Consider the following 27,603-nt stretch of genomic DNA (forward strand, 5'->3'; position numbering starts at 1 on the left):
GCCAGCTGCCCATTGCTACACACAAAGTCTTTTCAACTGACATTTATGTAACCCACAAGCACACTATGGAATGTTGATGCTTTTGAAGCTGTTTAACATTTGTGTGTCATCATAATTATAGGCCATAAATATACATGACATCATGCAATAAATAAAATTGCCCAGCTTCCTTTCTGAAAGGGGAAGAGGCTGTATTTATTACCTGAGAGGAGAGGGTGGCTAATGCTCACTTTCCATTCTGTAAATGTCTCTCCTTTCTAGCCCTTGCTCTAGATTGCTTTGTGCTCCCCAAGCCATCTTCCTCCCACATGGCAGACTCCTGGGGCTAATGTCCAGGGGTAAGCCCCAGGTTTTAGAGCATGCCTGGACCCAAAGTCAGGGAACTACAATTCAGGGGAATCCAAATAGTTCTAAATTAAGCTGATTCACTTTATTTGACACACACCAAAAATTCTTTGGAGGTCACCCTAGCTGGCAGGTGTACAGTGTAAAAAGGAAGTAGGTAAATAGTGGTGAATCAGCTTCTTTCATATCGGACATTTTTCTCAAGATTCATTTCTTTTTGAGTTGAAAGAAGCTGATTCAGTGCCATTCACCTATTAAGAAGCCAGCACATGTATTTGTATCTGCATCAATAGAAACCAAGTGCCGTTTTTCTTCCCTCTACAAAAAGCTGAGCATGTGTTTGCAGGGGTGGAGAGGGGAGCAGGGGTGGAGGAGGGTGAAAAGCCTGCCCAATTCAGTCAGCTGCAAACATATAAACGAGCAGGCTGGGAGAGACCCCCTGCCCCAGGTGGGCTGGGGAGCACATTCAGGCTTTCTCAGGAAGACGTCTTTAGAACACACATCTTTATTTTACACCAGAGACCCCAGACTGCACGTTTCAGGGCTCTATAAATACAAGGCTCAGATGCTTCCTGACACCCAGCATTTCTGCTTTTTAACATGTAAATAAATGGATGCTTGAAGTGAGTAAATATCTGTGTGTTGAGTTTGCAATCTTGTCTTTCAGAAATATCGACAGTACATGGCAGGACTTCTGGCTCCTCCTTATGGTGTTATGGAAACAGGCTCTAACAATGACAGTAAGTGGAAAATGTGAACATTTTGTATCTAAAAATTTGTTGCGTGGTGTGTGTTTTCATGTGACAAAATATATATATATATGTCCTACACCAGCTTGATGGAGTACGTCTCCAGACTCTTTTGTGGATAAACAAACCTGCCAGCACACTTGAGGCTTTTTTAAAGAATGGTTAATGTGATATTATTTTGTGGTCTTAGCTGATGAAGGGAGGTGTGCTCTGGTGCCAGCAGGGCCCTCCACACGCTCAGAATCCTTTCTCCGAATAGCTTAAACTTATAGTGGAATCCAGTTTCTGTGTTTTTGTGCCCTTTTAAAAATGGGATTCATGAAGGGATTTTGTTTCAGTCACATCTCGATACCTGAGAGCCCTACCTCTTGCGTATATTGATTTGCATATTTTGACTGAGGAGAGAAACAGTGTGGGTCATTTATTTAATCTCCTTAAGTCATGGCCTCTTCAAATTCCAGGCCTTTGTAGGTTTTAGGTGCTTTTACCACACACCACACACACACACACACAGAGGTGACTAGAAGGTGACTGATAGATTAATTTGCTTAGCTGTAGTAATTTCAGTTGGAATGTGTATATCAAAACAGCATGTTGGGCGGCGCCTCTGGCTCAAAGGACTGTAGGGCGCCGGCCCCATATGCCGGAGGTGGTGGGTTCAAACCCAGCCCCGGCCAAAAAAAAAAAACTGCAGAAAAAATGGCATGTTATAGATAGTAGATATCAAACTCATTCATTTCAGCTGGGTACCTGTAGCTCAGTGGTTAGAGTGCTGGCCCGGTGCAGTAGGAATGGCAGGTTTGAACCCGGCCTGGGCCTGCTTAATGGAAAAAAAATTTTTCATTCAAAGAATCCAGGCTTTTGATAGGAGACCAGCCATGTTAGCATTGCTGGCGTCACTCGTGCATCTGTGAGTCTCCTTGCTAAGTGCTTGTGTGTGTATATGTGCAACAAGGGGTCTTCAGAGCTGTGGCGCCTCAGCCAGCAGACGCAGTGATACAGCAGGCAGCGCCATCAGGCCACACATCTTCGGAGACACAGCCACCCTTCAAATCCTCTTCTGGTCTCCTAGAGTTCCCACTCTCCCTTTCAGATTTGTCACTCCGTGGCTCATCTTTCTCCCTGCTTGACCCTCACTTTCCTTCCCTATTTCACATTGTCTGTGCAGCCTCAGCCTCCTTTCCCCTTCAGAGTGGGGGCCTGGGAGGGACACAGCCTTCTTTCCTTTCCACCCCTGTTCTTGGTTTTGTTTCCTGTCTGGGCTGAGCTTGGGATGACTGGCTAGTTAGAAGACCTGAGTTGCAATCCTAACTGTGCTGTCTTCTAGCTGTGTGACCTCAGGCAAGCATTTAATCTCTCTGTGCCTCGACTTCCTTGCAGGACTGCTGTGAGGATTAGATGAATCAAAGCGTGTCAAAAGGGGTGTTGGTCATATACTAAGCTCCCAGATGGTGTTGGGAGCTTATTACCCTCAGTCACTGAGGAAGACCCGGTCCTTCCCATTCTCCATCCTTTCTGCCTTCAATAAACCGTCCATGGTCAGACTCCCTCCTCCCACAGCGCCCAGGGCTCCCCTGACCTTGCTGGGCTTCTCACATCTCTCCGGCCATTGCATTTTTGACTCTTTTGACTCTTTCTTATGTACTTCCTTCTCTCCCTGAAAAGTTTAAATATTTCCTAAGAGTGTAGCCATGGCTGTTTTTCTCTTCTCCATGTTTTACTTCCTTTCCTACAATTGATACATATACTTTGCAAGCCCATAACCTCTGTTTGGTTCCTCCAAGGGGCAGCCTAATCGCTGGGTCTCTGCCTATGTGGCCTGCTGCCCCCTCAACCTCAAAGTGTCGGTAAGGGAAAGTATAGCGACTCCCTCAAACCCACGCCTTCCTCCTGACAGTCTGTTCCAACAACCGTGTCTTTCTTCTACACAAGCTCTAAACTGCAAGCAGCACGGATGCCTCCCCCCTCAGCCCCACCCCTGACGCCAGCCACGTGTCCCACCCCCACTACTTTGCAGCACGCCCAGCCTGTCCCCCTGGGGAGGGCAGAGATGACTCAGCTGGCTCTGAACCTTCACTGTCTCACCCTGGGTCTACCTACACCTAATTGCCACGGCATTTTTTTTTTTTTCACTTTTTATAATGAGAAACTTCAAACATATGGGAAGTAGAAAGATTGGTACATCATTAACTCCTCTATTTTTCTCACTTCAATTTCATTAATATTTTAATGCTTAAATATGATGTATTTTTATTAATAAATTAATATGTAGTTTAATAGCATTTTATCATTATCTCCTTCTTCTAGTCACATACATACATTTCACCTCAAATACTTATGCGGGGTTTTTTTGTTTCATTTTGTTTTATTTTTTTGGTGAGATAGACCCAGGCTAGAGTGCCATGGCAATCTGTATAGCTCACTGCAACCTCAAACTCCTGGACTCAAGTAATCCTCCCACCTCAGCCTCCTAAAGTGCTAGGATTATAGGCGTGAGCCCCCATGCCCAGCCAGCAGGTGCCTTTGAAAATAAAAACTTTCCCATGTATAACCTCAGCACCACTGTCACACCCTAATGACTGCCATGGTCTCCTTAGTAACATCCTCCACTTAGTCCATATTCAGGCTTCCCCAGCTGGATGTCATTGTCACTGATTGCCCAAACTGGCACCCAAGGGCCATTGCACCTGATGTTTGTGTCTTAAAGGTTGTTTTTTTTTTTTTTTCCTTTTTTTGAGACAGAGTCTCAATTTGTTACCATCAGTAGAGTGCATGGTATCACAGCTCACTGCAATCTCAAACTCTTGGGCTCACGTGATCCTCTTGCCTTAGCCTCCCAAATAGCTGGGACTATAGGCGTCCACCACAGTGCCCAGCTGTTTTTTTAGAGATGGGGTCTCGCTCTTGCTCAGGCTGGTCTCCAACTCCTAAGCTCAGGCAGTCCACTGGCCTGGGCCTCCCAGAGTATATCTTTAGTTTTGAATAGTTTCCTTCCCCTTCTCCTGTTGTTCAGAACTTTTTATGATTGTCCATTGCCTGCCATGGAAGGTGAAATTCCAAGACTATTAATGCCTTAGCCCAAGTGTGAAATTCCTGCATGGCCTCAAATCACTCTTCTGTTATTATTTCTCTACAGATACTCTAATTTCTAGCCCCTCAGATATATGGTGACTTGGACAATTGCGTATTTATCTCACTGACCCTCCCAGCTTCTGTCCCGTCCCAGCGTCTCATGCTGTCAACTCTAGTTCTTTCAGATGGCTGTTGGAGGGACAGATGGGTGGATAGATGGATGGATGGATTCAAGATGAGTTTCAGAGCACTGACCTGAGGCCGTCCTTCCTTCTCCTGACAGATCAGGGAAGTGATGGCAAAGATGGCTATTAATACTGCTTCAGAGGACAGCTCCGTGCCCTGCTTCCCAACTGAGCTTTTATACCCTGGTGCTGTCTCAGTTGGGGACCAAAGCTTGTTTCCCACTAGACTTTTCCATCCTTACCCCTCCTGCATACTGTGCTGCTGACAATTAGGATGGGCACTCGGTTCTGTTAATACTAATATTGTCAATCCTATGTGGCCCCTGGCTAATCAGAAAGCCCCATTTACTCAGAATTTGGATGTAGTGTATTTTCACATTGCAAAACACCTCATGCTACCCCACTGATTGAAAGCAAAGTGCAAGCTGCACATAGAAACCACCTGTTCTTCTGTCTCTTCAATGTAAAGCCACTGTGTCTGCTGTGCTGGGGGCACAACTCCCTGCTTGGCTGGGAGCCTTCCAGTGTGATCACCCTTACCATGCTGTCAGGGGAGCAATGCAAAGGAAGTGAAACGAAATGGGGCTGACCATAGTGGATACTCAGAAAAGGTTTGCCAATGAGTGAACAAATGAGCAATGGAGAGTAATTACCTTTTTAGCTAAGAAAACTGAGATTCCCCAGAAACAGCCACTGCCATGCCCAGACCTAACTTGAGGCCAGAGGAGTTTGCTTTGCTCACAGTGGGAGCTGTTTTCTGCTGGCTTCTGTGTGTTCCTTGACGTTCATATCACTGGAGCAGTGTGAAGTGGTTTGCTATGTAAAAGTACAGCATGTTAAACTTAAGAGTTAATGTGTCTGTTCAAAATGCTAAGGGTCCTGGTGCCTGAGTCAGTGAATTGGTTCCTGACGCGGTGTGAACGAGCCAGTGATGGGTTTTCACCCCTGGGAAGGTAAAGCCTGTGGCAGATAAGCAGAATAAGCCTGGTGGGTTTTGTTGTCTGGGCACATAGCCCTGCTCCTGATTCATTGATTTATTTTAGCCAAATTATGTAAGTTTTGTTTTATATTTCTAAGCAGCATTATGTAAGTTTTTATGGAAACACAAATCAGAACACTAAAATTTGACTTGGTTTGGTTCAGCAAAGGATTTTGGTTCCACTTTACAGGTTAATTGTATTATTCATGGCCTCTCTTTGTTTCTTTTTCCTCCTTTAGGGATTCCTGACAAGGAAAACGTGAGTAGCCACTCTCTCTGCCTAACTTCTAAAAACTATCTTAAGGTAAAAAATAATTGTGGCACCCTGCCAGCAAAGAGAGCTCTTGATCCACATTCAACAGAGCAATAAACATTTTTCTAATCTCATTCTGGCATCGTTGGTGAGTCACTTTGAAATATAAAGGGGAGAAGGTTGATCGCACTGACATGGTCATCACATGTCTGCAATATTAACTAGTTTGAAGAAAGGTTATTCTAGGGGCAGATGGTACAATTGCTAAGTGTTTTCTTTTTCCCATGGTGCATACACGGAATAGAACAAATGATTAGCCTAATAACATACAGAAAACTTGTTGATTTTCCTTAATAGGAGTGCAAACTATAAAATTCAAGGCCTGTTGATGAATTCACCTAATTATATACAAGTGCCCTAAAGTCACCATTTTGAAAATAATGAACTACTATAATTGTTTCTGCAAAACTGTATTCTTTCTGTAAAAGAGCAAAAGGTTCAGGACAAAGCTTTCACTAACAGTGCGAAGCATGCTTCTAAGGATGGTAGTGAGTCGGGGCCCTATTTTTGTATACAAATAATAATATCAATTCTATAGACTAGAATCTAGATTTAGGAAGCAATGTGGAAAGGTTAATCTGATGCAGTGTTTGGCTGGCTCTCAGGTGTAACACCTTGTAACTGTATTCCTTGATTATTATACCAGGTTATTATTATACAATGTTACAGAATCGTCACCAGTCCCTTTCTTTATTTTGGATCCTGTGTCTGTGGGAAGATACACTGTCTGAATTAAATTTAGCTTATTTCTGTATCTCTTTTCAGAGACCTGGCCCTAGCTTTCTTTCAGTCTTCCTCTTTTCATAATGTTGGTTTTAAAGGGCTATTTGCAGATTCTAGCTCATTGCCTGGTCCCTTACAAATTTGGGTTCAAGACCTAGCAATGTCACTTCAAACATCACCCTAACATTTTACTTGGTTTGGTTCAGCAAAATATTTCAGTTCCCAGCTGTGGGGCCTTGCACAAGGTACCGGATCCCCCTAAGCATACTGTCTCATCTTTAAAATTTAAATGTTAGACATGACTGCCTTACAAAGAAATTAAGAATATTGAACGAGATAATCTGTGGAAAGCATAGAGATAAGGACAGCAGAAGTTGGTAAGTGTTAGGACTATCATTGTGATTATTATTTTCTCAAGCCTTATATCATTGCCTAGCTATCTTTCCACCTCCCCAAAATGTCTTACCCTTTTAAAAATAACTGTTCTTTTGCCTTAGGGCACCTTTCTTCAATGAACCTTACCACTGATCTTTTGCTTTTAAAAATTTGTGTGTGTGTGTGTGTGTGTGTGTTGAGTAAAACTCTAAATAATCAGGCTTATAAAGATTCTAAAGCAACAGGCTCTAGAAGTCTAAAGCAGCGATTAGATTCTGACACCATTCTGGACACAGATGTCCCAAATCGTCTATGCCGCAACAAATCCTACACAAATCCTTAGCCAAATGATGATGATAAAAGGGCCTTGTACTCCCCATCAAGGGCCTATCAGTGACGTGGGGGTACACACAGAATGTCCGCACCCTGGGAGGGCTGAAATGTTCTAGGCTTCAAAAGGAAGCTCTGTCCTCTCAGGCACTCACAGACCTTTATGTTGGATCCCCTGTAGAGGGACGGCAGGCACAAGGCTCAAGCAGAGGGCCCAACAGCTGTCACCACGTAGCTCACTTTGTCACCGAATAGTAATTTGAAGTTTGCAGAACGAGTTTGTCAGCTACAATGGGCTGTGAACATGTTCCGAAAGTTTTGGGGGACTGTCCAGGACAGTCTCCCCATGTTAGCAGTAGTGTATGCGTATTTGCATTTCTTTGGGCTATTCTAGGTCACATTCTCCTGCAAAGGCAGAAGCTCACTTTAATTCTCTATTAGCAAACAGAGTAGGTGCATCCTCACCACGTGCTACGGAGAAAGCTTTCTAATGGCTTCAAAGTACAGCAAAGGAGATGAAAGACGTTCATGGGCTGGGTTGAAGCTCTAGAAACATAAAAAGGAGCCTGAGAGCCTTAAAGTGGTGTTAATTGAGATTGTTTTCCTTTGTAAGAGGCAGGTTGTGTTATGATGATTTCTTTTATCCTTACCTTCTTTAACTACATGTCGGACAATATTAATATTCCCCTTCTGTTTCTAAATAACAATAATACGCCGGTGGACCAAAATAAAAGAAATTCAACTGTTTCGCAGATTTTTTTGTGGAAAAAGTATATTCTCCTTTCCAGCTTCTCCTCATAGTTTTGTTATTCACTGTGTTTAACTTTTAAATCAACTATACAGACATCAACATGTGGTGTTTGTAGCTGCCTTGCCAGCTAGATTTTATTTGGACTCAGCCTTCCCATGCACAAGAACTTTCTTTTCATAAATTGTACTCTCATAGAAACAAATGGACTCACAGTTATCCTGCTGAATTATTTTGTCTGCTACTTCCACAATTGATAAGGACATTATTTAACATTAGGTGACACAGGACACAGGAACCCATAAAATAATTAAGAAAGCCACCAGAAATACAACCATGGAGCCAATAAAGCAAATAGATTATTTGGTAGGGTCGTGATTATTTGGGGCTGTTGATTTTATCAAGAAATTCTTTGCTTTGATCTGTTCAAGTTTGTCTTTTTTTTCCCTCTTCTGTTATGTGCTATCCCTGACTGTGTTTAACAGCGAAGTTAAAAATCACAACTCTAAGAAAGCTTGAATGTTGAATGCGGAATGTTATGGTTGCCCTTTTAAAGGATGAGCTTGTCTTCATTTTTTGCTACTTATGTAGAGTTTGTAATTTTTTGTGCTCTATCCTTTTGAGAGGGCAACTGCTGTGGGATTTTGCAGTTTTAGAAGATTGTACTTTCCTTCTTCAGTGTGGAAGGAGCCAGAGAGCTAGACTTGAGAAGATAAACAAAATAAGCCCCTTGAGTCTGTTCACTAACATCTCGCTTCCAAACAGATAAGGACCTCATTAGTTAGGTAGCTATCATATGGATAGTCTGACTAGCTAAATACTGGAGAGTGATTTCCCAGTATAAATCACTATCAATTCACAGCTCAAAGTTGTTTTCCAGTTTCTAGAACTCACGCTAACAATTAGTGATGAGTAAGCCTCAGGGTCTTTTCAAACTTTTGGCAGGCCTTATGTTAAGGAGATTACTTAAAGCAGGAGTTTCTGCAAGTTTTTAAAATCATGGGTCATTTATATGAAAATAATATTCGAAAATTATTATAAAGACATAAGGTTTTCAATGGCAACTGGTACAGAAATAATTGTCAGAGTTTGTGGAAATTCTCATTAAGGAGAGGGCAATAGAATAATAATAAGCTAGTAACTATTAGGGTCAAAATATTAGGAATTTGGGGGATTTGGAGGAATATAGTCACATTTATTTCTTTTTATTACCGCTCTTTTTCAAAGTTAGAGAAAACAAGTGTGAATATTTTCCAGCTATGCTATGACATCTTATTTTACCCCTACAGATTGGCTATGACAATGTAATTCTGGGCCAGATGAAGAAACAGGAAATTGTGTATTCTCATAGAAACTTAAAATATAAAAAACAAAGATAATCTCATGATAAATCCTCTCAACTCCAGCTTTACAGCACCTACAGAATCAAACACACAGTCTTCCACAGAACACAGTTTTTAAAACTCTGCTTTAAAATATGACTGACACAGGCCCGGAGTCCATGAAGACACCTGGGCCAGGTCCCCAGGTTTCCCCTTGGCAGCTCTTTCCTTCTGTTCTAGGATGCAAGTGGTTTGACTAGTGTCATCGCCACTCTGAAACCATGTGTAGTCATCCAAGGATGAGAAGCTCTTGGGAGAGTGAAATGGCAAAATACTACAGACTCAGAAACTCCTGAGCCTGCTTGTTCTGATTTTGAAGGACAAATTGCTTATTGCCCAAGTGAAGATTAGGTTCAGCAGGCTGCTGGCCTATCCCGCAACTTGTGTAATGTGCAAATACTCCTTTTGTTAGCTGGCCTATTAGAAAGCATAGCCCAGTGAGCCCAAACATGCTGACTTTGCCCCACCTCCTGGAAAACACCAGTGACTTAGTGTCGTAGGTGCCAAGGACAACTTCAGCTCTCCCGCCTCTGATGAAATGTTTGTTTTTGTACTTGTGAGTTATGTGTTTGGTGGGGCAGAGTGTCCTTGCTGAAGTTTTTTCTGCTTCTTATTCCATCTGTTCCCCTGCTTTGGTATGAAAGCTAACTGTACCGTCTCTCTAGCTTCTACAGTCGTATATTGACTGAATTTTTAAGACGATGCCTAGCTGTCCTCCATGAAAATAGCAAATAGGAACCGTAGGTCACACTCCAAAGCTCTGTTCCTTCTTCTTGTCGGCATTGGTTGCATGTGAGCGTGCTCGACCTTGTTCCTAGGCTGTTGTCAGCGTTGGTTGCATGTGAACGCCCTCGACCTTGTTCCTGGGACCTGCTTGCTGTGAGTTTGCCTGTGGAAAGGACGTGTGCTGGGCTGGGCTGGGGTGGTGGCGCGTTGTTACATTTTAGAATTATTTGTACAATAACATTTGACGAATCATTTTTTAAGGTTCTAAGTTTGGTTTCTTTATAATTTTAACTCTTTTGTAAAACAGAACTTTTAAATTTCCCCATGCTTTTCTGGGACGGATAGATCCCACATACCCCTGGGTTGAGTGTGTTCACTCAGCCTTTTCAGTACTCAGAATTTGACTTGGGCAAGCTATCCCAAAGAACCTGGGCAGTGTTTTGATGGTTTAAAAATATAATAATAAGGGGAATAAGATTCCCTTATCTCTCTAGCCAACAGCTTCTTCTTGGTCTCACTTTAAAAACTGATGAGTGGCTGAGTGTGGGCTCCGCTGCTAGGAATTCGTCCCCCCGTCCCATCTTCAGCATGTCATGTCTCGGTAGTGCTACATACTCTGCTGCTGATTCCAAAGTGGCAGGCAAGTATATGCTGTCTTCACAAATATTTTATCCTGTACTGAGCTTAATTATCTTCATCACCAGTTACTTCGGGCTGCTAGCATGTTATCTCAGTAAACTGTGAGAATGAAATGGTCTCATTTATGTTTGATGTGTTTGAATTTTTATTGTTCCGGTTTTGAGGAATTGAGAACAAATTGTTTACAAAATACGTCTTATGGTTAGGAGAGAAAATTGTAGTGTTCTCAGATTGGATAAATTAATCTAGTGTTGACATGTCATTTAGAAATTGGATTCTTCTCCATGAACAATTCTGTGTCAGGCATGCTCCCCAGAGTCCATAGATGTTAAAATATTCTGTAGTCATTCTCCTTACCCTTAGGTAGAATTACATTGAAGACAGAGGATAGATAAATAAACGTACACATAGACATACACATACAGGCACATATGTGTGCATTTTTGTACATATAAATATATATCTACATACTTTGGTTTTAAAAAAATTTTGCAAAATAAAATTGTCGAATCATCTTTAGTAATGTGGCACAAAATTTTTCAGAATTCTTATTGTCAGTTTTTATAAATGTTTACTTCACTTCAGTTTAGTTTTATTTTCTATTTTCCTTTAGACAAAGAATGACTCAGAATCACATAGAATATTCCATTCACTTGCTTGAAAACCTTCAATTTAACTAACATTTATTGATCAATCTCAGGCCCCTATGCAAATAAATAAAACCTGGTACATTCCTTCAGGGAGTTGCAGTCCAGAAGACAGAGGCGGACATGGGAATGGATAAGTATGAGGAAGTACTGTGGGTGTGCATGCAGTTAGGATACTGTGGCTTAGGACGTGGACTTAGGAACTCCTCAGGCTTAAGTTAAATTCCTAGCTCTGCTAATTACCAATCATGTGAACAACATGAACAAGTTACTTCATCTCCTTACTCTTTTGTTTCCTCATCTAAAGAATAAGAATGATGGTAATGTCATGCCCCAGTGGGGTTCCAAGAACATTAATGAGGTACTGCACACCGAGGGCTTAGCCAGGGCCAGCTCCAGGATCCGCCTGTGGACACACATGTCCGACTGTGCCGTTCTCTACAGGGAGAAGAGGAGGGGTTCAGAGTAGCCTTACAGAGGAGGAAATGCCCGTATGTGTGCTTGAGAGAAGGTGGGTGTTACTGAGGTAGAAAGCAAAGGCTATTCCTGGCTGAGAACATTGCATGAACTAAGAGAAAGAGTACCAGAACTTTCTCTTTTGAGGCTAGCTTCATCAGATCTAAAAATCAAATACTAACTATTTCAGGCACTGCACTTTCTAAGGCTCTCTCTCAAAGTTATCAAAATATGGCTTCCAAGCTACAGGCATTTCAGGTCCCCCCAAAACAACTCCCTCCCCCCAAGCTTGATCTATTTTGAATCTGGAGGAGTAATTAGCTGAGCATTCTCCTATTTGTACTTCCCCAAGGCATGCCTTCTTTTTAAAATGACAGAACTAGGTTGCTGATGCTTCTGAAGCCTATTGTTCACTCTGACCTCTGGCTCCTTGTCTGTGATAATTGCCCAGCCAATGCTCCCTCATTTCTGTTGTTTTCCTTTGTGTTCTCTCCCCTCTTTTGTATGAATTACTTTGCAAGGCTTTCTATGGAATTTTGCTCCCTTTTCCCTTTGTGTTTGTCAAGGTCATTTTAATTTTCAATCTAGTTCTCCTAACTGCCAGCCACCTCCACTCAATTGGGTATCATTGTTAAATTTGGTGAAGAATGCTTTTGATTCCGTAGCCAAGGCATTAATAAGCACATTAAATCCAGCAGCATTCAGCTGAGGACCTAACCTTGTAGGATTCAAGATTTTAGTGCTAATTTATTTGCATACATGATACACAATTACCCCATCCAGGCATGAAAAAGAAACTTAGGAAAACATACCATAAAAGTCCTGGGTAAAGCAAGTGCTGAGTCATTGGATTCACTTTCGTTATGCTTTTCACTCAATTGTAGTTTGAGGGGAAGGGAAGATAGTAATTTTCTTTCTGTCTCAGAAGACTTTCCTGTGACTGAGTTCAGTACTCAGTTATTGTTATAATCCATGTCCCCTTAAGTAAGTGTTTATCAGTTTCCATCCCTGACGCTTCCTAACCGGAGACACTGACCAAGTCACTCCCATGAGCTTCAGTTTCCTTGCCAATATCATGGTGATCTGACCCACCTCAAGAAAAGGATTGATTAGATACAGCATGGGGCAAATTCTAAAACTTGACACTGCTCTCAACTATAAGACATTGTATTACGCTTCCCTGGAACGTAATCCTAACAGGATCGCACCCTCGTCTATACAGCCCCAGGCCCAGGACATTTTTCTAACCTGAGGGTATGATGAAGTTGGCCCTCGGATTCTGGTTTCCCTGGAGACTGGGTCTGGACAGGTTATAGAGGTCCTCTTGCATCCTGTTAGGATGTGGTCCGGTTCTGGAAAGGCTTCAGGATGACAAATGGAAAGTTGTTCATCTTAGTGTCTTATAATTGGCTAAGACAGGAGAATGAAAAATTCCCAAGTCACAATGACCAGTGCTCTGTCATTCGATAGTCTAATCTTTCCTCCAACGTCACCACAAAGGTGGGCCGGAATAGAGAGTGAGAGAAGGAACGAACAGATGAGCCCAGAAGGCACCTGGCTTCCTTGGAGCACAGTGGAGAACATGGATGTTACTGCAGCAGTCCCCTCAGGACCTGCTAGTTTAGGTTATCTGAGAATTCCAAGTATTAAGTTTTACTGATCCTCCTTTTACAAATGTCAGAGCATTGCAACCTCCAACTGCCTAGTAAAGGAATTTGTAACATAGACGCAAAAATAGTTCTGTCATTCAATAGTTCTCTTAAATGACGGAAACAGGTAGTGCTCCCACCACCGCTTCCAGCTCGACATTTTCTGTTTTCTTCCTTTTTCCCTTGGGTGTCTGGTATATTCAGAAAAACACGTGGGCGCCCCCTGGTGGTCATCCCTCTGTTTCTGCATGCTTTATCTTGAAGTTTTAGTTACTTCCTACATGATGTTTGGATGAACCTGGAAATATTCATAGTACATGTCATTTTCTTTTGTAAGATTCCTGATACTTGGGAACCTCAAAGTTACCCAAAATATCCAGTTAATTTATTCATTCATCAATTCATATATGCACATAGAGAGTCTTCTCTTCTATCATGTTGATATGTGATTTTCCTGAATACAGGACTGTCTGGTCTACAAGTCCACAGAGAGAACTGAGTTCTAATCCTGCTCATTAAACAAATTTTCCCAAAGAGTGAGTCTATGAGTCAGCATGTTTTTATAGAGTACTTACTGAATATTAGAACAAAGTGAAGCATGGTGAGAAATAACTTGTTACCATTTAAAAAACACATGGACAAGCTCTTTAATAATAGTTGGTAATGTCATAGCATTTCTTTTTCTTATTTAAATCATATTCCAATTCTGTTTTACCTATAACATTTTATCCTATTATAATGATTTTTTTTTTAAAGACCAGATGCCTTTTTCATTGCATTGGTATATTAGATAATATAGAAGTTTAGCCACAATAACAAAAACTCAAACAGAACAGGTCTTAAATAAAATTAAGGATTATTTTTCATTCATGTTAACTCTCCAAATATGGGCTGTCCAGGAATAATATGGTGGCTTCATGTTGTAATGTATCTTTATGATCGAAAGTCTCTATAGATCATCCTTTTATACTTAGCATGTATTAAAAATATATATATAAATTTAAATCTTAGTGTTTTAAAATTTCCTGTGACAAGTCTTTATTAAGTTTTTTTCCAGATGAAGTCATGACAGTATTTGTACATAATTATTAAAACAAAGTAAATACCTTATAATTCTGTAAAAACTTTATTAAACACTTAAAAATTGTTGTTGAGGATGCATCTCTGAGTGACTTGATATCTTTTAAAAAATGGATCAGTATACCTATATGAGATAGCAGTTTCACATCAATTTTATTCCTCTTTTTGATTTTATATAGGTAAGCATTGGGAGAACTCTGTCACATAAATAAGAAGATGGGAATGGAAGTAGTTTTAAATAGCAATGTTACTAAATTCTTGGACTTCCAGGAAACTGGTGTGATACTTCATGGAAAGCTAGAAGTGATGGTGTAGTCACAGTGGAGGTGGTGGGAGGTGTTACATTCTGGATGGATTTTAAAAATAGAGGCCCTAGGATTTTCTGGTGAGTTAAATAATGAGGTGAGAGAGGAAGTCCTCGAGGATGACTTCAAGGATTTTGGCCTGAACAGGTGGAAGGAGACAGCTGCCATCAAGTAAGAAAGGGAAGACTGAAGTGAGAATGGGTTTGGAGACCTAGTTTGAACGTCACTGTACTGGACAGTACCAGGAATGAGGTGTGATTAGATTTTGGTATCATACCTATGTCCATTCAATAGCTAATGATAATAAACATTAGATTAGAAAGTGATAATGAGATAGAGGTGGGGATTTGTACCAAGTAGCATGTGCCTGGGGCATGTATGAAACTAAAATGTGTCTAAAAGAAATGTAAAAATGAGACACAAATTGGCAAGAATTTTATTAGATTTTGCTCCTCTATTATATTTTGTAGGTTTAAGGGAATTTATGTTTGTAAGTAAACTCTGCATATGACTTCAGGTGTCACCTTTCAAATTAATAAAGGTTGATTTATGGAATTTCAAGTACAAACAGTAAATGCACCAGGCTAATACAGTATTACTTAATAGACATCCTCAGGGACCTAATTTAATGAATAGGTAGAGAGAGATTAATTGTAACTTAGCCCACAAATTATTTCTGTATGAATCAGTGATTTTAAATGGATATGGCCTGCTGGAAACAATTTGTTTTCTTAATGAGTTTAAGCATTCTCTTTATAGTTTCTATTAATGGGTTAATAACCTTTTTTTCTTGAATAAATTCATTTTCTAGCCTACTTATAAATTTCCAATTAATAAAGTTTGAAGAATGAGATAATTCTGTGATAGCAGGAAGAAATGACCATATTTTATTTTATCCTTTTTGAATCGACTAACATTTTTGGGTTTTTTGAGACAGAATCTTACTCTATTGCCCTGGGTAGAGTGGAGTCACAGCTCACAGCAACCTCAAACTCTTGGGCTTAAGCAATGCTCTTGCTTCAGCCTCCAGAGTAGCTGAGACTACAGGCAGGCACCACTACGCCCGGCTAGTTTTTCTGTTTACGGGATCTTGCTCTTGCTCAAGCTGGTCTTGAACTCCAACTCCTGAGCTCAAGTAATCTGCCTGGCTCGGCCTCCCACATCAACAAACATTTGTTAAGTGCCTGCTATCTGCCATGCAGACTCTGTACTTTGGCTCCGGAGATACAAAGTCCAATAAAATGAATTAGTGACTTCAAAGAGAAAACTGCCTAATGGCGGGAGAAACAGATAAAGAGATAATTATTTCAGAATGTGCTACTGGGAGAGAATAGAGGTAAGTGCCAAAATACCAAAATATGCACTGTAAGAGCCATGTTACTTGAGCCCAAAAGATTTCTGAGACAAGAATGTTTCCTTTTTCACCCACTTCCCTACAGTCACCCTCTTCACAAGAATAGGGAGTGACTAAGTTACTGTGTAACTTGAGACTTCAAAGTTACAGGTGGCAGAAACCTTAAAACCACCTTAAAAGCAAATGAGAGAATGGCAGGTCTATTTTTAGATCCCTAAGTGTTCTCCAAACATCTTTCCAAGTGTAGAATATAAATGTCCTAACACAATAACTAAGAAAATGCGGTGAAGGCTATGTTAACCAGTTTGATGAAAATATTTCAAATTGTGTATCAAACCAGCACGTTGTCCCCCATGATTGCATTAATATACACAGCTATGATTTAATTAAAAAAAAAAAAAAAAAAGCAAATGAGAGAGGCTTATATCCCCATTCCCCATGAAGTGCAGATGTGAGGCTGGCCTGGGGCTAACAGGAGAAACGGGCTCTATTTCATATTGCTTCTCCCTAAGCCTAGAACTGTTCTGGGTTCTTCCCCAGCAGCTACAGTGAGAAAACCTTGGGGAAGGACTCTGAGCCACTGTGGGTAAGATTCCACTGTGAACTCAGCTCTGGAGATGGGGGGGTCTGTGCCTAGGAGAAGTGGGCACAGTAAGAGATGGTAAGAGTTGACTGCTTTTCCCCAGTGATGCGCACACAGCTGACTGCAGAAAAACTAGCCCCCTTCATCCCAAGTACTCAGATAACATCATAATGCAATCAATATCTCATTCGGGGTTAGACTTCATCCCTTGTTTATAAAGAAATTGGACAGATGCACTTATGAAAATGATGTTGACATCACATCTTGCAATAGCTTTGATTGCAATAAGCATTGTGCTTTAGAAAGTCCACGCATCCCATTCAATCAGCATCATAATTTCTTTTTCACTATCTTAACATATATGATGTGGAGATGAACAAGGTTGGATCGTTAAGTCTTTTGAGCTTCTTAGATATGGGTGCTGAAACACTACTATATGACATACGCAATCCCATTTTCCCTAGAATATTACAGGAATTCTTTTTTTTTTAACCTACATTTTTAGCCTTTTAAAATTCGGGAGCCAAATTTACATTCAGATGAATCATTCAAGTTGTATGTTGTGTGCTTAAAAGGAGGTGTTTCTGCCAAGAACCTAAAATGAAGTCTAGCAAGACCAAGCATTTTTCAAAAACAATGGTTATTTTTTCCTGATCATATATGTAATACTTCTTATGTTGAATGTTTGGAAACATAGAAGTATTTTTTTTTAGACCAAGTCTCACTCTGTTGCCCAGGGTAGAGTACTATGGCATCAGCATAGCAACCTAGCAAAACAACCTCAAAATTCCTGGGCTCAAGCCATCCTTCTGTCTCAGCTTTCCAAGTAGCTGGGACTACAGGCACCCACCACAACACCAGGCTAATTTTTCTATTTTTCCATAGAGACAAGGTTGGTCTCATCAATCTGGTCTTGAACTCCTGAGCTTAAGTGATCCTCCTGCCTTGGTCTCCCAGAGTGCTAGGATTAAAGTATTTTTTTTTTAACTTTTTATAAATACCATTACCCAGAAATATTTGTGTGTATATATTTAATGTATAGAAACGTGTATGTGTACATATGTATAGAAAGAAAATTTAGTTTATACTGTCATAGCATTCCTCCGTCAATTAAGTTTTTTAAAAGAATTCTTTAAATCGGTTAATATTGTCTCAACCCTACTGGGGAATGAATTTCATCGACAATAACTTTTTTTTTAAAGAAACAGCTATCTTTATTTTGTCAAAGTTAGTTTTCACGCCATCCCCTTCCCATTTCTGGAATTATTTTTGGTTACACTGCTGTTGTTCTTCCTTCATTCCTGATGTTCTGAATTTCCCTCTGGCATTACTTGCCTCCTGTATGAAGAACTTTTTGTTGTCACAACTGAAGTCCGTAGTTTATTCAGATTTCCTTCCTTTTTTCCTAACGTACCTGTTGCGTCCCAGGAATTCGTCATCATCTCTCCGTAGGCTCTTTCTGGCGGTCAGTTTCTCAGACTTGCCTGTTTTGGATGACCTTGACAGTTAAGGATACCAGTCAGGTATTTCGTGGACTGTGCCTCATTCGTCTGATGTTTTTTCTCAAGGTTAGACTGAAGTGATGAGTTTTAAGGAGGAAACCACAGAGGGGCCCCATTTTCATCACATCAGATCAAGAACACATTCTGTCCACACTTGAGGAGTGGGGAGTTCTGCTCCAGCTCTTTGGTAGCATCTTCTGCTATCAAGATAGCAATATAGATTATTTGAAATTCTTCTGCATGGGGGTTTGTCTCTTCTCCCACGTTATTGATTTGTTCAATCGTTTATTCATATCACTGTGTACTGATAGGTGTGTATTTTATATTCTGGGTTACAATCCAAAACTCCCATCCGTATTTCCTGCTGACATAGTTTCAGCTTTGACCCTTTGAACTCTTTGAGTTAGCTCCTGTATTCCTGACTCACATGCCCATCATTGCGTTTTGTTTGGTTTGGGGTTTTTGAGCACTGCCTTGCCTGTGGCACAACTAGATACTTGTATATTCTCTGTCACAGTCTTACAGTTAGCCATTTCGCCAAAGATCCTTGGTTCCTTTTATTAAAGAATTGTGTTAGAAAGCAAGATCTGGGTGCTAGATGAACTCGTTGCTACTGGGACATCTGAAGCCCTCCCAAGTGACAGAGCAAGAAAACGTGTGTGCACACTAACCTGCACACTGCCCTGCATCTGTTTCTAGGTCTCCATCTATCTCCATACTTGGCTAAGCATGAGCCCATACCGATTTCTTCAACTCTAATCTGCTACCACATGAATCCTTCTAGCCCTTTCCTGTTTGCTTCTCTGTAACCCCCAACTCCAACAGTGAGAATTGTGGCTCACACCATCTGTCATTGATTTATTTATATACTTGCAGTGTACATTTAATGTGGTTTCAGATTGTTTGCCTGGACCCTGCGGGAAACAAATTTGTCGACTGGCACAGAACGCAGAGTTGCTGCCTTTAGTCTTTCTTCCTTAGCTTTGCACAGTGGCAGTAGCGTAGCCAATGAGGTTTATCCGAGGCACGATTATTGCTAATAGTCTTTCTTCCTTCACTCATTTCCAAGGTTATGTCAGCACCTTCCTCACCTCCCCCTGCCCTGTTACTCCTTGCAGTGAGATTATTTCATGCATTTATAGAGTCAATTTTTTTTTTTTTTTTTGGTCAAAGTCTCGAATTCATCCTGGGATTTCGTAACCTCTTGAGTTTTTAAAATTTGCATATTTAAGTTTTGTTCCTTGTCCTTTGTTACTCTTGGTAGAGTACGTGGCATCATAGCTCACAGCAACCTCAAACTCCTGGGTTCAAGTGATCCTCCTGCCTCAGCCTCCTGAGTAGCTGGGACTATAGGCATCCACCATAACCTCTGGCTAACTTTTCTATTTTTAATAGAAACAGGCTCTTGCTCAGCTTGGTCTCGAATCCCTGAGCTCAAGCAATCCTCATGCCTCAGCCTCCCCCAGTGCTAGAATTATAAGCATGAGCCACCACGCCCAGCTTATTTTTTTTATTTCTTAATTGAAAAAAAAAAAAACAGAAAAAAAAATTTTTGAGACGGTCTGTAGTAGCTCACAGCAACCTCAAACTCCTGGGCTCAAGTGATCCTCCTGCCCCAGCCTCCTGAGTAGCTAGGAGTATAGGCACCCACCACAATGCCTGTATAGTTTTTCTATTTTTTTAAATTAAATCATAGCTGTGTACATTAATGCAATCATGAAGTACCATGTGCTAGTTTTATATACAATTTGAAATATTTTCATCACACTGGTTAACATAGCCTTCCTGGCATTTTCTTAGTTATTGTGTTAAAACATTTATATTCTACATTTAGTAAGTTTCACATGTACCCTTGTAAGATGCACCATACATGTGGTCCTACCAATCACCCTCCTTCCACCTCCTCCCCCCTCCCCCCTCCCCTCCCCTCCTTTTCCCCTTTCTCCATATTCCTAGGCTATATGAAAGCTATAAAAGATATTTGTACCAGAATGTTTATTGCAGCCCAATTCATATTACTAAATCATGGAAGGAACCCAAGTGCCCATTGACCCACAAATGGATTAATAAATTGCGATATATGTATACTGTGGACTATTATACAGCCTTAAAGAAAGATGGAGACTTTACCTCTTTCATGTTTACATGGATGGAGCTGGAACATATTCTTCTTAGCAAAGTATCTCAAGAATGGAAGAAAAAATATCCAATGTACTCAGCCCTGCTATGAAACTAATTTATAGTTTTTCTATTTTTAATAGAGACAGGTCTCACTCTTGTTCAGGCTGGTCTCAAACTCCTGAGCTCTAGCAATCTTCCTGCCTCAGCCTTGCAGAGTGCTAGGATTACAGGTGTGAGTCACCATGCACCATGCCCGGCTTCTCATGGGGGTTAAATAAGAACATAATGTATCAAGTTCACCCAGCATGGCATCTGTAACATAGTGTGCTCTCAACAAATGCTCCTTTGGTTATAAATAAGATAAAGTTGATTTGCCTCGTTTATATCTCTGGTGATACGTTGTTTAACTGGTGCTTTGCAGTTTTCAGAGAGGTTTTTCTAATTGGTGAATAATAATTATATAAATTTACAGCATACAGTGAGATGTTTACAGCATACAATGAGATGATGCATGTGTACAATGTGTAATTATTAAATCAAGCTAACTAACAGCTCCATCACCTCACTTACCATCTTTTGTGATGAGACCTTTGAAATTTACTCTCTTAGTAATTTTGGACTATACAACACATTATTATTAACTGTAGTCACAGTGCCATGCAACAGATCTCAAAAACTTCTGTTAATATATTTTTAAATGATTGTAACTCAAATTCAAACCTACCATCTGCTCTCTTTCTTTTGAAGATTAAAGGCCCGTGTTCACGAACAATCCACGTAACCATGCCAGGCACTGTCCTCAGCATTGGGTACCAGGCCATCCCAGAGGGATTAAGACAAACATGCTCCTCCCTCTTAGGTCTTATAGTCTGTTACAAAGTCAGATAGTAACCAAGTAATTTCACCTGTAATGTGTGTTGCCAAAGGGAATTGCAGAGCACTTTATGACATCACCGTCCAGTAGAAGTATGGTGGGAATCTGTACATACTTAATAATTTAAAATTTCCTACTAGCCACATTTGAAAAGGTAAAAACAAGGAGTGAAAGTAATTTTGATAATATATTTTTACTTACCCCAACATACCTGAAATATTCTCCTTTCAACATGTAACCAACATAAAACATTATTACCTGTACATTGTGCATTCTTTTTCTTGTATTTTGTCTTCAAACTCCAGCATGTTTTGCACACTTACACCTCACATCAGACTGGCCACATTCAGCGTCTAAGTGGTCCTGTCTCCCTTATGGCTCCCCTGTTGGCCGCCCCTGCTCCAGAAGAAAGGTCCCTCTGAGGAAAGCACATTTTGCTGAAAATTGAAGGATGAGGAAGTCAGGAAAATGGAGGAGGGGAAGGCCTATTTTAAGCAGAGGGAAGAGATTGGGCAAAACCTCCAAAACCAAAGTGCTTGGCATATTTGAAGAACTGAAAAATACCCTAAGCAGTTGGAGCAGGGAAGAGCAGAGGGGCTGGAGAGGCAGGCGGGGCGACGTCAGGAAGAGCCTTCCAACAGTGGTAAGAAGTTTCCGTACAAGTGGGGAGCCGGCCATGGAAGAGTTTAAATAGAAAAGTGACGCCATCACATGGGCTCATTGTAAAAATCACCCTTACTTCAGAGGGAAGGTGGACAGGGGCATTTCCCTCAGAAGCAGTGTAGGGTAGTAAACGTGTTAACTAGAGAGTTCATATCCCAGCACTGCCACAGTTTCCGCATCTGTGAAATGGGAATAATTAGAGTCCTCAGGGGTGGTTATTTAGTATTCAATAAGATAATTGATGTGAAGCACTTAGCACGCAGCGCTCAATAAATGTTTGTTCTTAGGCTCTCCTGAGCCCAGAATAGTCTTACAGATGAACCCCAAAACCTTCCTTCTTTCGGAAACACATTGAACATCTGAGACTGCCCCCAGCCCCCGCTTTTTTGTTCCTGGTAATGCCCCTTCAGCTGCCACTCGGCATCAGAGAGGGAACCTCGTGGTAGAAAACAGAATGACATTTGCAGATTTCAGTAATTGTTTTAGGTTGAAGCAGTAAGACAGTAATGTATTAAATGTATTAAAAGTTCTGTTTTTATTTGGAAGAGATTTGCTTTCAAATGCAGCCTACCATTTTTTAAATTTTAAGCTGCACCAAGCAGAGAGATTTTTAGTGTTTCCAATGCCAGGTAAAGGCAGAGACAAGAAAATAGGTAAGCAGTGGAAATCCTTTCTTATTATTTTGGGCGCATGCCCAGAGCAGGCTGTGTCACCAGCACAGCAAGTCGTGACTACCTTCCTGTACTTGGGCTGTTTCGGTTTCATGGCTGCAAAACCCAACCCCTCCCAACTCTGGAGCCTCTCCCTAAGGGAAGCAGATGGGAGCGAGATATTTGGTGCTTTCTCTGAAAACAGCCTGTTAATCAGCAGATCTGACAGTGATTAACCCCAGGCTGGCTTGAAAGCTTTAATCAAGGGGCTCTGTAGCTTTGTCACAAGCAGCAGAACATTTCTCCTTTCTCCAAGAGATAGCACGAGAGTCCTCCTGAGGGTGAGCTGTAATCCTCCTCTCACTTCCAGAAAAAGAATTATGTTCACAGTTTAAGTTTCCAGTCAATAAAAGAGCACAATAACATTTGATTCCTTCTCATTGCACTTGCAGATGTTTCAAGTATTTCTAAAGCCTCTCAAATGACTTTCATTAAAAAAAAAAGAAAATCCATGACCCTGGGGTGGAAATGCCAGGTTTCTAAAATACGCTTAAACTCCTTCAGCTTGCTATTCCTCCCATAAGCTAAGGCTTTACAATCTGAGCTTTTTTTCGTTGTACACACACTATGGGAAATTAGAAAAACACAGAAAGAGGAAGGAAGAAAACTATAAACGAAATCAAATTTTAAAAGTTGAATCTCAGGATATTAATAAATGGAAGAACATACCATGCTCATGGACGGGAAGAATCAACATTGTTAAAATGTCTATACTTCCCAAAGCAATCTACCTATTCAGTGCCATTCCTATTAAAATAACAACATCGTACTTTCAAAAAAAGTACGTACTTTCCATCGTACTTTGGAAAAAATGATTCTGTGTTTTGTATGGAACCAGAAAAAAACCTGTATAGCTAAGGCAGTTCTTAGTAATAAAAATAAAGCTGGGGGCATCACCATACCAGATTTTACACTGTACTACAAAGCCATAGTGGTCAAGACAGCATGGTACTGGCACAAAAATAGAGACATACACACTTGGAATCGAATAGAAAACCAGGAAATGAAACTAACATCTTACAACCACTTAATCTTTGATAAACCAAACAAGAACATACCTTGGGGGAAAGACTCCCTATTCAATAAATGGTGTTGGGAGAACTGGATATCCACATGTAAAAGATTGAAACTGGACCCACACCTTTCCCCACTCACAAAAATTGATTCAAGATGGATAAAGGACTTAAATTTAAAGCATGAAACAATAAAAATCCTCCAAGAAAGCATAGGAAAAACACTGGAAGATATTGGCCTGGGGAAACACTTTATGAAGAAGACTGCCTTGGCAATTGCAACAACAACAAAAATAAACAAATGGGACTTCATTAAACTGAAAAGCTTCTGTACAGCTAAGGAGACAACAACCAAAGCAAATAGACAACCTACACAATGGGAAAGGATATTTGCATATTTTGAATCAGACAAAAGCTTGATAACTAGGATCTATAGAGAACTCAAATTAATCCACATGAAAAACGCCAACAATCCCATATATCAATGGGCAAGAGACATGAATAGAACCTTCTCTAAAGATGACAGACGAATGGCTAACAAACATATGAAAAAATGCTCATCATCCCTATATATTAGAGAAATGCAAATCAAACGACCCTGAGATACCATCTAACCCCAGCTAGAATGGCCCACATCACAAAATCTTAAAACTGCAGATGCTGGCGTGGATGTGGAGAGAAGGGAACACTTTTACACTGCTGGTGAGACTGCAAACTAGTACAACCCTTTTGGAAGGAAGTACGGAGAAATCTCAAAGCACTCAAGCTAGACCTCCCATTTGATCCTGCAATCCCATTACTGGGCATCTACCCAGAAAGAAAAAAATCTTTTTATCATAAGGACACTTGTACTAGACTGTTCATTGCAGCTCAATTTACAATCACCAAAATGTGGAAACAGCCTAAATGCCCACCAACCCAGGAATGGATTAACAAGCTGTGGTATATGTATACCATGGAATACTACTCAGCCATTAAAAAAAATGGAGACTTTACATCCTTCGTATTAAGGATGGAAGTGGAAGACATTATTCTTAGTAAAGCATCACAAGAATGGAGAAGCATGAATCCTATGTACTCAATTTTATGAGGACAATTAATGACAAGTTCACGGTGGGGGTGGAGGAAGGGGAGAGCAAAGAGAGAAAGAAGGAGGGAGGGGTGGGGAAGGAAGAGCAGAGAGGGAAGGAGGGCGGGGGTGGGGCCCTGGTGTGTGCCGCACCTTTTGGGGGCAAGACACGATTGCAAGAGGGACTTTACCTAACAAATGTAATCAGTGTAACCTGGCTTATTGTACCCTCAATGAATCCCCAACAATAAAAAAAAATAAATAATAAAAAAATAAAATAAAAGTTGAATCTCTTACATACCTCTTACTGTTTTGGCCTTTTGAGTTAAGGTTTGCCTAGCTGATCAACTTGATGATAAAAAGAACAAAAGACAATGTTTAGGGAGCCTGGTTTATGAGCCAGATCTGAAATAAACTTGGTGCTTTATGCAGGATGCTACTTTTCTGTCTTGTGTTCATATTTTACATGGTATGTTTTTAGGACTTTGATCGTGTTTGTTTCATTGAGCTTTGTAAAGTCTTAAAAGGTTTCTTGTAAACATCGATAGGTTATTGCTATTCTAGGAACTCTGCGTACCTTCCTCCAATCTACCACTCCTCTCAGGGTTCTGAGTCCTTATAGGTTATTGAAATGACTTGTTCGTGTGTTCTTGTTCTGCATTTGTACTACAGTTATGTTTATTATAGCTTTGGCCTACTAGATTGTTTGAAAAAACAGGAAAAAAATCTTTAAAAATTTTCAATCAATACAGACAAATACACGTACATGCAGAGGGCTGTACAAAAGTCAATTGACTGCATTATTTTTAATTCAATGTGTAAGACAAAGAACTTTTTTCCATGATAATTATTTTACCTTTCCCCCACTGGGAGTTACTAGGCTATTAAAATAATGGCTTAGGGCATTATACACAGCATGCATTTAAAGGCTAGGAAAATATGTTTATCTGTTGGAGATTTTTGTCTTAATTGATTAATTTGTTCCACATTGATATTTATTAGTCTTACTACAGAAACCAATGTCTATGTTCAAGAAGCCAAAGATGGAACCCGATTTCAAGAGTTTATACAGAAAAAAATATCCCATCCAACGTTACCTTCAATGCACGCTTCCCAGTTTGTCAATGTATTTAGAACCATAACCCACGACTGGGTGGTCCACCTTGGGGAATTGATTCTCAGAAGATAACCCCAGACATGAGTGAGTGAGGGGAGCTTTGGGTCTAAGTTCACAGCTTATTTATACTACAAGATACAATGACAAGAAAATCATTAAATTGTGCCATACACATTCAATGGAATTTTTACACGATGGTCACAAAGAATTTAGAGTCATGCATGAAGTTGTTGTGATTTAGAGTATGTCAAAAGGAAAGATACAAAATTTTATCTACATGTGGTTATGCTTTAGTTAAAAATAAAACAAAAACCATATTTAGACAAATGAGATTACCATTAATATTCCAAAATATTAATCATAATTGTATTTTAGTGGTTGGTTTTGTATGATTAAAATTTTTTATGTTTTCCAGTGAGCATGAATGCATTGGTTTGTAACGAAAGAATATGAAAAAGATAAAATAAATAACCGATGCTCTGACTTTCTTAACAATTGTGACTCTGTAATATTGTCTCATGTAGTGTTTTCTCCCACCTTCTCTGACTGCCCCCAGCTGTGTGCTAGAGCCAGACTAGGAGGCTCAGAGTGCTTTCAACTCTCATCCGTATGACTTTGGTTCCAGCTTCGCTTCCTCTGTATCCGTCAGACCCTGCTCAGATTTCTCCTCCTCTGGGAAGGTTTCCTTGAGCTCCCTTGGGCAACTGCCCCCCCACCCCCCAGCTCAAACCTTCAGTCTCTATAAAGTACTTGCACGTGTGTGACAGAGTTTAGCTCGGTGTGATTTTTATCTGTTGGTGCCGACCAACAGAGGGTGCAGGAGCAGGCTCCGACCTTGTGAAGCCACCTGCTGACTGGTCAGCATGGACACTGATGAGTGGCAAGTGGGTAATGACCGTCTCCAAAGTGTAGCATTTTCTCACTATTCATTCCCTTAACTCAAAAACTCAACTATAGAGTTTCCACAACATGTAACATCAAACGTGAGTCACTTATTCTGAATTTAACACATTACCTAAAAGCATTTGTGAGAATTTCTAAGATTTTTGACAGATTCAGCTTGTGCCTTCACTAGCCCGCAGTTGACTGTAGAGAAACACTGGTCACTTTCTCAAGAGTCAAATGAGTGATCAAAAGTCAAATCCTTGAGCTCCATAAGTGCTAAATCTGAGAAGTGTGATGATGTTGTTTTTGCAATGAAAAACATGAATCAGTAGAATACATTGATATTTTATCAATATTTACTATGATCTGCTATAAAAAATGTACTCGTTGCCCGGTATAGCTAGTACATAAATCAAACAGCTATAAAACATTTAATTATATAATGACTTTAATATTCATTAATACTCTTGTTTTAATTTTTCACGTGTTTACATGCTTTTGAGGATGATATGCCTTAAATAATAGATACTTAACATTTGCAATGGTGTTCTTAAACTTTTCCAGAATTGCTAAAGGAATGAATGATTATTTCTCAAAATGCTATGTAGTCTGCTAGGCCCTCTCTCCAGCCAAGCGTCCTTATCCTGAAGGCCGCCTTCCGTGGAGGTTGGTGGTGGTAACATTGTTCCTGGGCCTTTTTCAGGCACACAAGCCTGTGTTCATTCTCTTGTTCTCCCTTCAAGTCACTCTGAAATGAAAATTGCTGCACGTTGGGCTGTGTGTCAGGATCACAGTGGATCTGGTGCCACTCAAATGCTGAATTCGGAATCTTCTGGTCTCCTTTACTTCTTTACGTGCCTCTCTGTATCATGGAGGGTTGGTAAATAACTTTTTTTTAAGAGGAGTTCTAACACATGTTTTTTCTTCTAACTTTTTATTGACGCATAGCACAGACATGTAAGAAAGTACACAGATCATTTACAGCCACGCCTATTCACAGATCAAAAAA

General features: G+C 40.4%; 1 protein-coding gene and 1 pseudogene across 6 annotated transcripts in view; both read left to right on the forward strand.

The window, feature by feature from the left end:
* The window catches only part of RAPGEF4 (Rap guanine nucleotide exchange factor 4), a 304,043-nt gene that overhangs the window by 175,937 nt on the left and 100,503 nt on the right, over nt 1–27,603 (forward strand). For 3 of the 6 annotated variants that reach the window (XM_053596307.1, XM_053596308.1, XM_053596309.1), the window contains 2 exons: nt 1,013–1,085; nt 5,570–5,589. In XM_053596307.1, coding sequence (XP_053452282.1) covers nt 1,013–1,085; nt 5,570–5,589 — 93 coding nt within the window. Of the gene's footprint in view, nt 1–1,012; nt 1,086–5,569; nt 5,590–9,690; nt 9,758–9,946; nt 10,081–10,481; nt 10,568–27,603 lie in introns of those variants that run through there. The other 3 variants (XM_053596310.1, XM_053596312.1, XM_053596313.1) reach the window with 3 other exon arrangements.
* On the forward strand, nt 19,122–19,186 carry LOC128590904 (uncharacterized; annotated as a pseudogene).

Source organism: Nycticebus coucang, chromosome 7 (genome assembly GCF_027406575.1).
Source record: "Nycticebus coucang isolate mNycCou1 chromosome 7, mNycCou1.pri, whole genome shotgun sequence".
NCBI lineage: Eukaryota > Metazoa > Chordata > Mammalia > Primates > Lorisidae > Nycticebus > Nycticebus coucang.